The 12,961-nt window shown below is 50.0% G+C and overlaps 1 protein-coding gene across 2 annotated transcripts in view; it reads left to right on the top strand.

The window, feature by feature from the left end:
* The first annotated feature begins 9,861 nt into the window (after nucleotides 1–9,861).
* SNX13 (sorting nexin 13) overlaps nucleotides 9,862–12,961 on the top strand; it is a 159,117-nt gene continuing 156,017 nt past the window's right edge. For both annotated transcript variants that reach the window (XM_078785492.1, XM_078785491.1), the window contains exon 1: nucleotides 9,862–10,048. In XM_078785492.1, coding sequence (XP_078641618.1) covers nucleotides 10,040–10,048 — 9 coding nt within the window. In that variant the 5' untranslated portion in view covers nucleotides 9,862–10,039. The remainder of the gene's footprint in view (nucleotides 10,049–12,961) is intronic.

Here is a 12,961-nt window from a genome sequence, read left to right as displayed (position 1 = left end):
GTGTCGAACTCCGCCTTTGTGATAGCGAGATTCGCCAGGTCGAGGCGTTGAGCCCGGGCATAGACAGGCAGGCCAGTGGTCGGAATGTGATGCTCCACACCGTGCTTGACGGCAACGGCCGAAAAGGTGGGCCGCGTAAGAGCCGGGAACTCGGTGAGGAGGCGGACGAACTCATCAGAGGTCGGGAGCGTGCACGCAAGCCTCATCGAGGCGGACCCGCTCGGCGAGCATGGCAGAGAACTGAATGTCTCCGCATTAATGAGCCGCCAATTTTTAACATCCACCTATAGGCCATTGGCGCAGAGGAAATCACCGCCCGGCAAGGGGGTGGACACCTTCGCCGTAACAAAATCCCATTTAAACCGCTGCCCCCCAAAGCACAGTGCCACGGTCCGTTTGCCAAAGGTCTGAATAGCACTGCCGTTGGCGGCTTCCAGGGCGGGGCCGTGCCTCCCGGCCTCCCGGTCCAACGCCGACGCGGGTAGAACGCTCACCTGGGCGCCTGTGTCACCGAGGAAACGACGTCCGGAGTCGGTGTCCGAAATGAACAGCAAACGGCCCGAATGGCCGACGCTCATGGCAGTTAACGAGTGCCGGCCACCCCGTTTCCCGACTCGCTGAAGCTGCAGGGAGGTCGGCATGACTTGACCTTGGGCCCAAATCTTGCGTGGAAATAGCACAAGCCTGGGGCCTTCCGCCGCTGGGCCGCAATGGCGGCTGCCACGGTGTCCGCCTGCTCGACCGGGCCGGGGTCCCATGCAGCCGCACTACATTGCTGCCTGGCGGAGAAAAACCTGTCTGCCTCCTTGGCCAGGACGCGGAAGTCCGTAATGGGCAAGTTGGCCAAGGCTGACCGTATCTGTCCTGGCAGCTGCTGCAGAAACAGCTCCCTGAAGAGGAAACATGGCCGGTGGCTGCCCAGGAGAGATAACATGTGGTCCATCAGCTCCGACGGCTTTGAGTCGCCCAGCCCGGGTAGAGAAAGGAGATGGCGGCCGTGCTCGGCCTCAGTGAGAAGGTGTCAAGCAGAAGCGTTTTTAGCGTCTCATACTTGCCGCCCTCCGGAGGATTTTGGAGAAGGCTCACCACCCTGGTCGCCGTGGAGCCGTTGAGCGCAGACACGACATGATAATATTTCGTGTCGTCGGCAGAAATGTCCCGCATGGTGAACTGGGCCTCGGCTTGCGCAAACCAAACGGCGGCTTGTCGTTCCCAAAACTCCGGCAGCTTAATTTCAACTGCGCTTGTGGCCATGTTCGTTTGGGGGCCCACAAAAACGTTCGGGAGCAGTCGGGGTCACCAATGTAGGAGTTGCTGGTAACAAGGGGGTGAGACGCTTGTAGCAGGTTCAAGGCTCGTTTATTCCGACTTACTGAAAACGACCGGAACTCCGGAATCATATATATCAAAACCCAACACTCTTAAGGGGGCGTGGCTCCACCCACCGAGCACACGCCACGCCCATACCATCCATAGCCCCACTGGTCCCGTGACCGTGGATGGTGTCCTAATGGGGTAACCCCCACAACATGATGAATACTGGGAATATAGGCCTGCCGGTTGGGAATGTAGGCCTACAGAGACCGTGGGTGACTTGATGAATACTGGGAATATAGGCCTGCCGGTTGGGAATGTAGGCCTACAGAGACCGTGGGTGACATGATGAATACTGGGAATATAGGCATGCCGGTTGGGAATGTAGGCCTACAGAGACCGTGGGTTACATGATGAATACTGGGAATATAGGCCTGCCGGTTGGGAATGTCGGCTTACAGAGACCGTGGGTAACATGATGAATACTGGGAACACAGGTTGGTTTTGGGACAAGAACGAGCCAATTAGATTTTGGTGAAGTTCCGGATCCAGATCTGGCCTATCATTGGGATACAAAACATAAACTGTTCAGCCTGGTGCATGGGCTCTACCGAGTGCTGTTCTCGATCATTTTGTATAGTTCATGTTAACGAATGCTAATTACCTTTGTTATGACTCTTTGAATACCTACTGTTGAGGCTGACGCCTATTGTTATATTGCTGCGCCAGTATATGTTAATGTTGTTACTATTGGTGACGTAGGCATATGCATCATTGCTATTGCACATGCGCGGCCTGGCGGTTCCTGTGTCTTGTCCATCTTGGTGTGCCGTTGCCTCTTTCCTCGTCATCCGATAAAGTGCGATGATTAAAAGCTGATGTAACAAAGCACGAACGTGTTTTGGTTGGGCATTTGCTCTGAAGGAAGGAGAGGCATTTACCTTCGCTGGCGGTGGCAGCGTCTTCGAACACATTCGGCCGCTGATTCAACAACCGACGACGAACAAACTGGTAAGTTCCGCCTCATTCCACAGGAGCGTTTTCACACAAACGTGACCAACCAGGCAGAGGAATACTAATCTGGATAGCACGGGCTTTGTCATTTCGTCAGCACACCGTGTAAAACATGGCGAATATACATCGGGCACCAAGACAATTTCCTGACTGAAGAGGTCGAGCGTATATGCCCGACTGCCTCTCCGAAACAGCCGAAGAACTCCGCACTCCCAAAATGGCGGCGGCACATTGGGCTCCCAAACATTGGAGTCTGACGAAGCAGGAAACATTTGTCTTTCGAGAACTGGTGACAAAATGTCCAGCATAACCTTTCAATCGATCCAAACTGTTCATATTTTCTTAGCGACGGCGTCACATGGGGACAGAAAACCAACCGTTCGGACATTCGAGGCCTTGCAGATGCCGGAGAGGACGTTCCCGCGGCCGTGCGACGCAATGCACAACCGAAGGTGATGCACCTGCACTTCATGCTGAATCAAATCGCTAATTATTGTCCCATCATCTCCAGAGGCTCTATTGTGGAAGGCCTCTATATCGTTGGCCTCCATTTGGCAATCCATTCGGCTCCATTACGGATTTCACACATCTGGGCCGTTTCTTCCCGAGCCTGACCATCGCTTCATGGCTGGTACTCGTCACATGGGGGATAACAACTACGATAGTGAAGAAGAAGAATACCACAGGCTGTGGGTTACCGACTGTTCCAACGAGGAAGAAGAAGAAGAACACAACTTTAACGTGAATCCTGAGCCTCATGCCTACGAGGTCGGTGCTCGTGGCATTGGGAGTAACGACTACCCATTAACCATTAACGATTGTAATGTAGAAGAAGAAGAAGAAGAAGAAGAAGAAGACAACCTTGATGTGAGACCTGAGCCTCCAAGCCCCAAGCTGGCTCAGAGATGTGTGGATGGGAAGGTACTTGCAGGAACCCTATTGGTGATAGCAAATTATATCAGCCTGCATCAAGCTAAGCAACTCATGACAACCTCTTTATTGAACAGATTTACTGTGGAGTCACCTACACGATTTTGGCCTGAGCCTTGCTTTGTTCAATCTGTGGCCGGTCAGGGCGGAAGTTCTAGCACCACAGACCTCCCCATAAAGCTCGGTGCATACTTTACTTACCTGGGCTATTGGGCAGACGCCTGTAAGCTCCCCGGACACAGTAGCATTTTCCTTTGCTGCTGACATCCTCAAATACTACCGCCGGTTGGTCCTTGTTCTTCAGGGGACTGTCGCTTCCTTCACTACCGCCTGCATTGTCAACGATGGGCATAGGGTGACACTGCTCAATGCTCTGACTCGTTTGTTTGTGGATTTGCCTCCCGTTGGTGGCCTCGTTTGCCTCGCTGTGGATCGTGGCGTGTCCTCGGCACGACACCGACATATTGTGGCATCACTGGACCACCCGTGGTGTTCTGTCCATGGAATCCTGATGGTCAGTTGCATTCATCCACCTATGGGGTTCGCCAGGACGGATGTTGTCGGGTTCCGGCTCACGTCCATCCTTCCTCGGCCGGTGCGATTTTTCAACCCTATCATTGTGAGTCTGATTGCGACCTGGAGTATACCGGGGATTGTTGTACACCACCACCCCCTGTGTCACCACCTATACCGCTTCTTCTGCCTGTGCCGCTCCGGGTCCCGGAGGTCCCTTGGGAGGTTGCCACAGCCGTTCGCCTCGTTAATTATTGTCAAATGGAGACGACAAACCGGAAGAGCCTGATATGGATCGTTACCTTCCACGCTGTGGCCAGCCAGCCAGTTAGCCAGCCAGCCAGTCAGTCAGTCAGCCAGCCAGCCATTCAGTCAGCCAGCCAGTCAGTCAGTCAGCCAGTCATCCAGTCAGCCAGCCAGCCAGTCATCCAGTCAGTCAGCCAGTCATCCAGTCAGTCAGCCAGTCAGTCTGTCAGTCAGTCTGTCAGCCAGTCAGCCAGCCATTCAGTCAGCCAGTCAGCCAGCTGGCCAGCCAGCCAGTCAGTCAGCCAGTCATCCAGTCAGTCAGCCAGCCATTCAGTCAGCCAGTCATCCAGCCAGTCAGCCAGTCATCCAGCCAGTCAGCCAGTCATCCAGTCAGTCAGCCAGTCATCCAGTCAGTCAGCCAGTCAGCCAGCCTGCCAGTCATCCAGTCAGCCAGCCAGTCATCCAGTCAGTCAGCCTGTCAGTCATTGTCAGCCAGCCAGTCAGTCAGCCAGCCATTCCGTCAGCCAGTCAGTCAGCCAGCCAGTCAGCCAGTCATCCAGTCAGCCAGCCAGTCATCCAGTCAGTCATGCAGTCAGCCAGCCAGCCAGCCATCCAGTCAGTCAGCCAGTCCGTCTGTCAGTCAGCCAGTCAGTCAGCCAGCCACTCAGCCAGCCAGTCATGCAGTCAGTCAGCCAGTCAGTCAGTCAGCCAGTCAGCCACCCAATCAGTCAGCCAGTCAGTCAGCCAGCCAGTCAGCCAGCCAGTCAGCCAATCAGCTAGTCAGTCAGTCAGTCAGCCAGCTTGTCAGCCAGTCGGCCAATCAGCCAGTCAGCCAGTCATCCGTGCTTCGGTGCTACAGCTGGCCGGTCCTCAGCTATCACCTGCACCCGACCTGCGTGGCTCCAGTCACACTTGGCGACCGCCTGGTTGTCTGCACGATTACTGTCTTATCCTGATTGTGTTGATATTGTAAAGACTCATATCTACAGTAATGTTTTCAGTTAGTGCTAATTGTTGATTGACGTCTATGCATGTGATAACTTTTCCCTGGGTGGTTTCCACCCCATTGGTGGTTTTAGTTCAATTCCATCTTCATATATGACATGATATACAAACACATGACATCTGCCAGTGATTTGTTCAGAGTCTGGGTACTTCTGGGCAAGGTGTAGTGTAATATGAAAGATGATGAATAACATCTCAACTCCCATGTATAATATTGTTGCGGTTATGAGAATAAAGGATAACCCCCCTCGTAGGTAGACGCACCACAACATGTAGCCTTGCTGTAGTATAGTTATTTCTTAGTAAATGTAAGGTAGTCTCCTTTCCTGTGTTAGTTTTGCGTTGAGTAGGCCAGTGAGTAGGCCTCAATTGGGCTAGCATGCCATGTGCTCGGCCTGAACAAGTCTGGCAAGGCCGAAGGGAGGAGCTGCAGGAGGGAGTGGCCGGTAAACAACGAGCCGCCAATCAGAGCTCGAGGGGAGTGGCTCACAACGATGACGAGAGGAGGAGCCTGGAACATTCGGGTAGGGCCGGGGCGGAGCCATAAAACCCTGCCCCGAGCCCCCCGCCTGAGTTCAGTTGAGAGTTGAGCTGGAGTCGGAGTTCAGTGGAGCCCCTGTGAGAGAGAGCCAGCGAGAGCCAGATAACGAGTCGGAGTGCTTGACTTGAACTGGTTGTAATAGTGTGGTTGTACACGAACATTCCCCGTGCCCTGTGCCCTGCGCTCTGCGGCTGTATTAATCGCGCTTGTGAAGATGACCCGTTCCGGGCCACAGACGCGCGATCTCCTCCTGCCCGCGTTTCCTGCATACGTGCCGTGACCACGAGAGGGCCACGCCGGGCGAGCTGTCCCGGAGCGACCGACGGCAAGGCACGTTTTGCGCGCGAACTTCCTTCCTTATTTTTCCCCGCATTAGTGAGAGGGCCCTTTGTCTGGGATTAAGTTACCATTGTTTAAGTGCCTGCTCTGTGTCTCTTCGAATCACTGTACATTATAATAAACTGTGTTCTTCCTCTTATTTGACCGTTCCCGTCCTTTCCATCAATTGGCTTAGCATCGTACGAATAGAACCGCTCGAATCGGGTTCAATAAAAGGTAACGGCACGAGTCACGTGATACGCACACCGCTCGGGCGTATTCGATTAGCGTGGCTTGAGCGAGGTCCGGTCCCCGTTTTCGTGGCAGCGTGGGTCAAAGGTACGTGCGGTGTCGACCCGATACCCTTTTCCATGCTCGCTGTGGAAGTGGCGATTCGGCCTCGTGGACACAAAGACCCGAGGGGAAAAAGGGGTTTAACCCCCCCCCCCCCCTCTGTACACCGACGGGCTTCGGGAGATCCGCAACAATATGTTGATCTGCCATTGATCTCTCCTGACTAATACGTACTCATTACCCTCGCCTGAGGAGAGGGTATTGCATTTGAGTCCGTTTGTCTGTTTGTTTGTTTGTCCGCACAGAATAAATATGATTTTCTCTGCAACCGTTGGTCCGATTGACAGGAAATTTTCACCATCAGTGGAACTCCACCTGTATAATTTTTTTAAATGATAATTATGACGTCATAGGTCACATGGTTTGGCCACCATCGTGGAAAAATCGAAAAACTTTGCACCTCTATATCTCCGAAAGTACTGAATAGAAAAAATTGAGACATGGCTCATTGTAAAGAACTCTCCATGGGGAATAAAATATGTTAATCATGATGTCATAGGTGCCTCCATTATGACGTCATAATTCGACAAGTACAAAACTTCATCCGATGAAGATGAAATTTTTTGAGCATAATCTAGGAATAAATTAGTTTAGAAAAAATTAATGACGTCATCGGTCACGTGGTTCGGCCGCCATATTTGTTTTAACACAAAAGCCTTAAAAACCACTGAAAATACATCCTGGCAAAGGTTTGCAATCTCTGATTGCTCTTTCTTGTTTGGTTATTGTGCGTGGGAGTTGAAACAGAAGTCAAAGGGAAATATGATCTCGCCATTGTCTCAATTTGTATATATGGTGGTTGGGTTGACTGCAGCTTCGTGTTGCTGTTGACCATCATGTGTCCCTGCTTCTGTGTTGCGGACCGAGTTGACAACCCGAACTCTATAACCACTCGTATACTTGGCAAAAAAATAAACGCAAGTTTTTATGTCAAACCCTACCCGACCCTAATCCTAACCCGAACCCTAACACCCCTAACCCTAACAACTACCCTAACCCTATCCTACCCTAACCCCACCCTGCAACTCGTGGCATTGTCGTCTGCTGAGTGAATTCGGTTCTAGCCTCCATGGACCACAGACTACCACAGAAACATCAACATTCTTATGCAATTTAGCCTTGGAAGCCACAGTGATTGTTTGAAAATTCATTCAACCCCCATTGTGGTGGTTCAGTGAGGCATGACGCTCAGGAAATGTGGTTGAAAATACAGGTGCTTAAAATGGTATTACAAATCTTTGTCATTGATAATTTGTGCACAACAATGCACATTAAAAAAATGCGTCTTATCAACTTGCGTTTCTTTGCCATCGCCAGTGCCAAGTACATTTGCTCTCGTTAATTGTTGTACATTTCCTTGGTTCAAATCTAATATAAAATTATTGTGGATCCGGTTGTATGCACTATGGTGATCAGCAAGAGAAAAAAAAGTAGTCACGCCATATATATGTTAATGTTGTTACTGTTTGTGACGTATGCATTTGCATCATCGCTATTGCGTATGCGCGGCCTGGCGGTTCAAGTGTCTTGTCCATCTTGGCGTGCGGTTGCCTCTTTCCTCGTCATTCGATAAAGTGCGATGATTAAATAAAGCTCGAACGTGTTTTGGTTGGGCATTGGAAGGAGAGGCGTTTACCTTCGCTGGCGGTGTATTTTTTAAAGTGGCCCTGGAATTGTCCTTTTTGGGGGAACACGGAAGGTTAAAAGCACTGCAGATATCTACTATATGTAAGGGATCTGGATAGTTGACTGGCCTGTTGGCGTAATGTTAACTACTGAAGCCACTGGCCGGCCATGATACCACTCCCATTCACAGAGTGTGTAACGCGCTGACCAGGATCGTTTTCATCAAGGACGTTTTGCTGTCCTTAGGAAGAAAAGTATGATAAACTGCACATGAGGCCGTTGCGACTTTCACTTCGACGTGTGACTTTCATGAAAAAAATCACACCGTATTGTATTCCACGAAAGACCACACGTTTTGAGCGAAGATGGAAGTAGTAAAATGGTGATATATATCCAGATATCACCCAGCTCCCAGCGTCAAGTTACAAACCGGAAGAGCTCTCCGATACTATAGGAGATTTCACACACGTTTTGAGCAAGGATGGGAGTGGAAAAATGGTGGACACGCGGTGACCAGATTCAACCAGAAGATCTATTCCCATATTACGGGAGATTTCACACACGTTTTGAGTGAGGATGGGAGTGGTAAAATGGTGGACGCGCGGTGTCAAGCTACAAAAAGGAAGGGCTATCCCGATATTATAGATTTCACACACGTTTTGAGCAAGAGTGGGAGTGGAAAATGGTGGACACGCGGTGACCAGCTTCAACCAGAAGATCTATTCCCATATAACGGGAGATTTCACACACGTTTTGCGTGAGGATGGGAGTGGTAAAATGGTGGACGCGCGGCGTCAAGCTACAAAAAGGAAGGGCTATCCCGATATTATAGATTTCACACACGTTTTGAGCAAGAGTGGGAGTGGAAAAATGGTGGACACGCGGTGACCAGCTTCAACCAGAAGATCTATTCCCATATAACGGGAGATTTCACACACGTTTTGAGTGAGGATGGGAGTGGTAAAATGGTGGACGCGCGGCGTCAAGCGACAAACCGGAAGAGCTATTCCAATATTATAGGATATTTCACACACGTTTCGAGTGAGAATGGGAGTGGTAAAATAGTGGACGCGCGGCGTCAAGGTAAAAACCGGAAGAGCTATTCCAATATTATAGGATATTTCACACACGTTTCGAGTGAGGATGGGAGTGGTAAAATAGTGGACGCGCGGCGTCAAGGTAAAAACCGGAAGATCTATTCCAATATTATAGTAGAGATCAGTGGTTGAAAGCAAGAAATTCCATACATCTAAAATATAATTTCTAGAGTCTTATTGTGTCCGATTTGTTAAATCTCAGTAGATATGAAAATAGGTCATATACGCAGTCACTAACCAAGCTCACTGGAGATATGATGCACCTCAATCAGTAGCTACTGAACAGCCAAATATGAAAGATCATTTATCAATGACGAGAAGCAAGTTTAAAAAATATTATCGAGAGGAAAGTCATAAAAAGTGCCAAGTAAATGGAGACTTCTCAGGAATGTTCCATGACGAGAAAGCTTGGAGCACGCTCGCAAAGCGGCTTAAGCACTCGAGTAAGCACTCCAATGAATTGGTAGATAAGGAACGGCTGGCTTGGCGAGCGATAGCAAGCTGCATGATTGATGATGCTGGGACACATCCCAGAGCCAGGTGTAATTAGTCAACAATGATAAATAAACATGATCTCAGCATTCACAAATCGTTTTTGTATTTTTAACAAGTTTATATATTTAGTTGTATTTTCTTTTATATCAGGCAGGTGTAGATTCATACAATAAGTTGGAATTCAAGATGTTTTTTTAGAAGCGGTGTCGAGGGGCACTTACGTGTATCCTGGCTGATATGCCACTAACTTGATAGGATTTTGTTTGTGTAAAAAAAAAAGTCGATTATTTATCACATGTACAAATGATTTGCAGCCGCCGAATTTTCGTGGTATTTGGCGGGCGATCCGTGAAACTCCTGCTGCTCATCGAGCGGATGTGCTCATGGGTGACACACGCACCCTCTGGTGGAGGGGAGGGGCAGGTGTTTGTTACTCACAACACCCGGTACTGCCTGGCCAAGGCGAATACAGCCAATGGGTGCGCCGAGTCTTTCCCTGCACACACGGCGAAAACTTCGGCTATGGTGGGCGACGGCAGGGGTGGCTGGCTGCCTGTGGCCGTAGGCTTTCCTCGATAGCGCGGCCATGGTGGAAGTGAGTAGATGATCATGTCCTGCGTGGATATCGATAGAGATGTGCGGCCCGGCCTGTTCGTGACCCTCGAACATTGGTGGCGTCTGTTTGTTTTTGGGTTTGATTGGAATGGTTTTGGCAAAAGGTGACCCAGTTTATAAATATAAGGTGAGAGGTTTACTGAGTGAGTGCACGAGGGTTCAGAAAGTGGCTGAGTGCTTGAGTTGCGGTAGGTGGCCGATGTTCGGCCGGGTGCTCCAGGTTCGGCCGAGTGCTCCAGGTTCGGCCGGGTGCTCCAGGTTCGGCCGGGTGCTCCAGGTTCGGCCGGGTGCTCCAGGTTCGGCCGGGTGCTCCAGGTTCGGCCGGGTGCTCCAGGTTCGGCCGGGTGCTCCAGGTTCGGCCGGGTGCACCGGGTTCGGCCGGGTGCACCGGGTTCGCCCGGGTGCACCGGGTTCGCCCGGGTGCACCGGGTTCGGCCGGGTGCACCGGGTTCGGCCGGGTGCTCCATGCTCTGTCGGGTGCTCCAGGTTTGGTCGGGTGCTCCAGGTTTGGTCGGGTGCTCCAGGTTTGGTCGGGTGCTCCAGGTTTGGTCGGGTGCTCCAGGTTTGGTCGGGTGCTCCAGGCTCTGTTGGGTGCTCCAGGCTCTGTCGGGTGCTCCAGGCTCTGTCTGGTGCTCCAGGCTCTGTCTGGTGCTCCAGGCTCTGTCGGGTGCTCCAGGCTCGGCCGTGTGCACCAGGTTCGCAAGGGGGCTCCAGGTTCAGCCAGGGCTCCATGTTTGGCCAAGTTTGGGGTGGTGGTGGTCAGTCATCCATTCAACCAACCAAGTGCATTCAAAGTGGATAAGTGGGATGTCAAAGAATATGAGGATGGAAGGTTGTGGTGTGAGGAAGGTGAATGAGTCGATAGGAATGACCAAAGAGTATGAAAAGCAAAGATTTTAAAAAGATTGTAGAAGGGTAATCAAAAGACACGGATTATGGTCGGTGTGTCATGATGATGGATCATGAGAAAGATGCTAAAATTGTACATAATCTTCCACTTATGCCGAGCTGTTGCTAATGCCAAAAATGCTGGGCTTAAAAAAGAGGATTTGTGAGGGGAATGCGAGCACTGAAGAAACTAGAATGACACTCCGGAGAGCGCACACCTCTGCCTGAACAGTTTACCTTTTGTATCCCATTTAGTATCTTGATCCAGACCTAAATGGTGAAGAATATCTTTAAAAATTCTAAAATAACTCTCGTATCCGGTGCCCGATTCAGATCTTCACCAAAATCGAGTCGTTTCGTCCTTGGCACACACCCAACCTGTCCACCAAGTTCTGTCCATCGCTTTTTTTGATACCTTGCAGACAGTGGGTAAAGCATAAGCTCTGTCCACCTTCAGCGGTGGCAGGTAATAGACCAGTGTGGATGTGGAGTGTGCGATTAGGGAGATTCGGTCTCGTGTTGGCGGTAACGAGGAGGCCGAATTTGGCGAAGGGGCTTGTAATAGAGGATGTCTTTGAGGAGAGAGATTAAATAAAGACCAAGGAGTTTGCAAGGTGATGAAAATGCACGCAGGATTAACGATGCTTTCCGAAAGCGGATAAGAGTGCGAAGCTGGAGAACGCCAACAAAGCGTTTGGTGCTTCCAGTCGATGAAATGTGTTTAATGAAGTTTCTCTTGTAAACGTCGAATCAACTTGAAGGTTTTCAGGTCGTTCTTTCGTTGACTTTGATCAATTTGTGTTTCAAACGTTCAGATCATGACCGGATCCATTTGTGTTTGCACTTCTGTTCCCTTTTTGTTGCTGCTTTGTTTAAAAGTATCAAATATAACCACTGTTTTTTTTTTGAATCGTCGGTTGCTTTTATTTTCCGTCTTTTGTGCATCGTCAAACTGCAAGTTTCCTCACATTTCAGTCTGGCAGTTTATAATTACCTCGGCCACCGAAGGTGTGCTTTCACCCCTCGGCCCACCGGGTTGAGCTTTCACCCCTCAGCCCACCGGGTTGAGCTTTCACCCCTGTCTGTTTGCCTGTGAGCAGGATATCTCTAAAGTTTGTGGACGGATTCAGACAAAACCTGGTGGACAGGTTGGCGGTGTGACGAGGATAAATTGATTCGATCTTGGTGAAGATCTGGATCTGGATCAGATCGTTTCTTAATTGATTCCTCACCATTGAGAGATGGGGCCAAACATGATATACAGAGTATGAATGAATGAATGAATAATCATTTTAAGGCCATTTTCCCCGCTAGAGCGGGGGTTAGCCTTGCGGGCCCCATGACAATCATGGTTCCCTGTTTGAGGCAATGTTTTTATGGCCGGATGCCCTTCCTGACACCAACCCTTGGTCGCCTCTTACGATGCGCAGGGATACGGTGTACCTATTCTAACCGGGGTACACACCGGGATCATTCATCCCAGCAAGCTGGTACTCAATTTGCCGACCTCGGAAGTATGACAGGCTGAGTCAACCCCCCTGGCGTTAATTCAGCGATCGACCGGGATTCTAACCCAGGATCCTAGGATCCCAAGCCGGCACCCTAACCGCTAAGCCAACACCAGGACTATGATAACCTACCCTAATAATGATATACAGAGTGCTTCAATCAAAACTAGAACGGCGCTATTCGACTTCACGGCGTCGACTGATATGCCTCCGCCCACATTATTACATCATTATAATACTTGTATCAAGTTTGATTTAAATCCATTCAGCTGTGCTCAATTTCTCACATTTTTACCTGACATGACCTTTGGCCTTTGACCTCGGGACCCCCAAAGTATAATTGGTTAATCTTTTCATCATTCTACATATCTGCACCAAGTTTGAATTAGATACCTTTAGCCATTCTCAAGTTATAGACCTATTACAGACTTTGACCATTAACCTTTGACCTCTTGACCCCAAATTCTAATCATTTAATCTTTACATCATTGTACATA

The sequence above is a fragment of the Myxine glutinosa genome, chromosome 10 (genome assembly GCF_964187855.1).
Source record: "Myxine glutinosa chromosome 10, kmMyxGlut1.1, whole genome shotgun sequence".
Taxonomy (NCBI): domain Eukaryota; kingdom Metazoa; phylum Chordata; class Myxini; order Myxiniformes; family Myxinidae; genus Myxine; species Myxine glutinosa.
The sequence above is the reverse complement of the archived record's forward strand: the minus strand, read 5'-3'. Positions and strand labels throughout refer to the sequence as shown.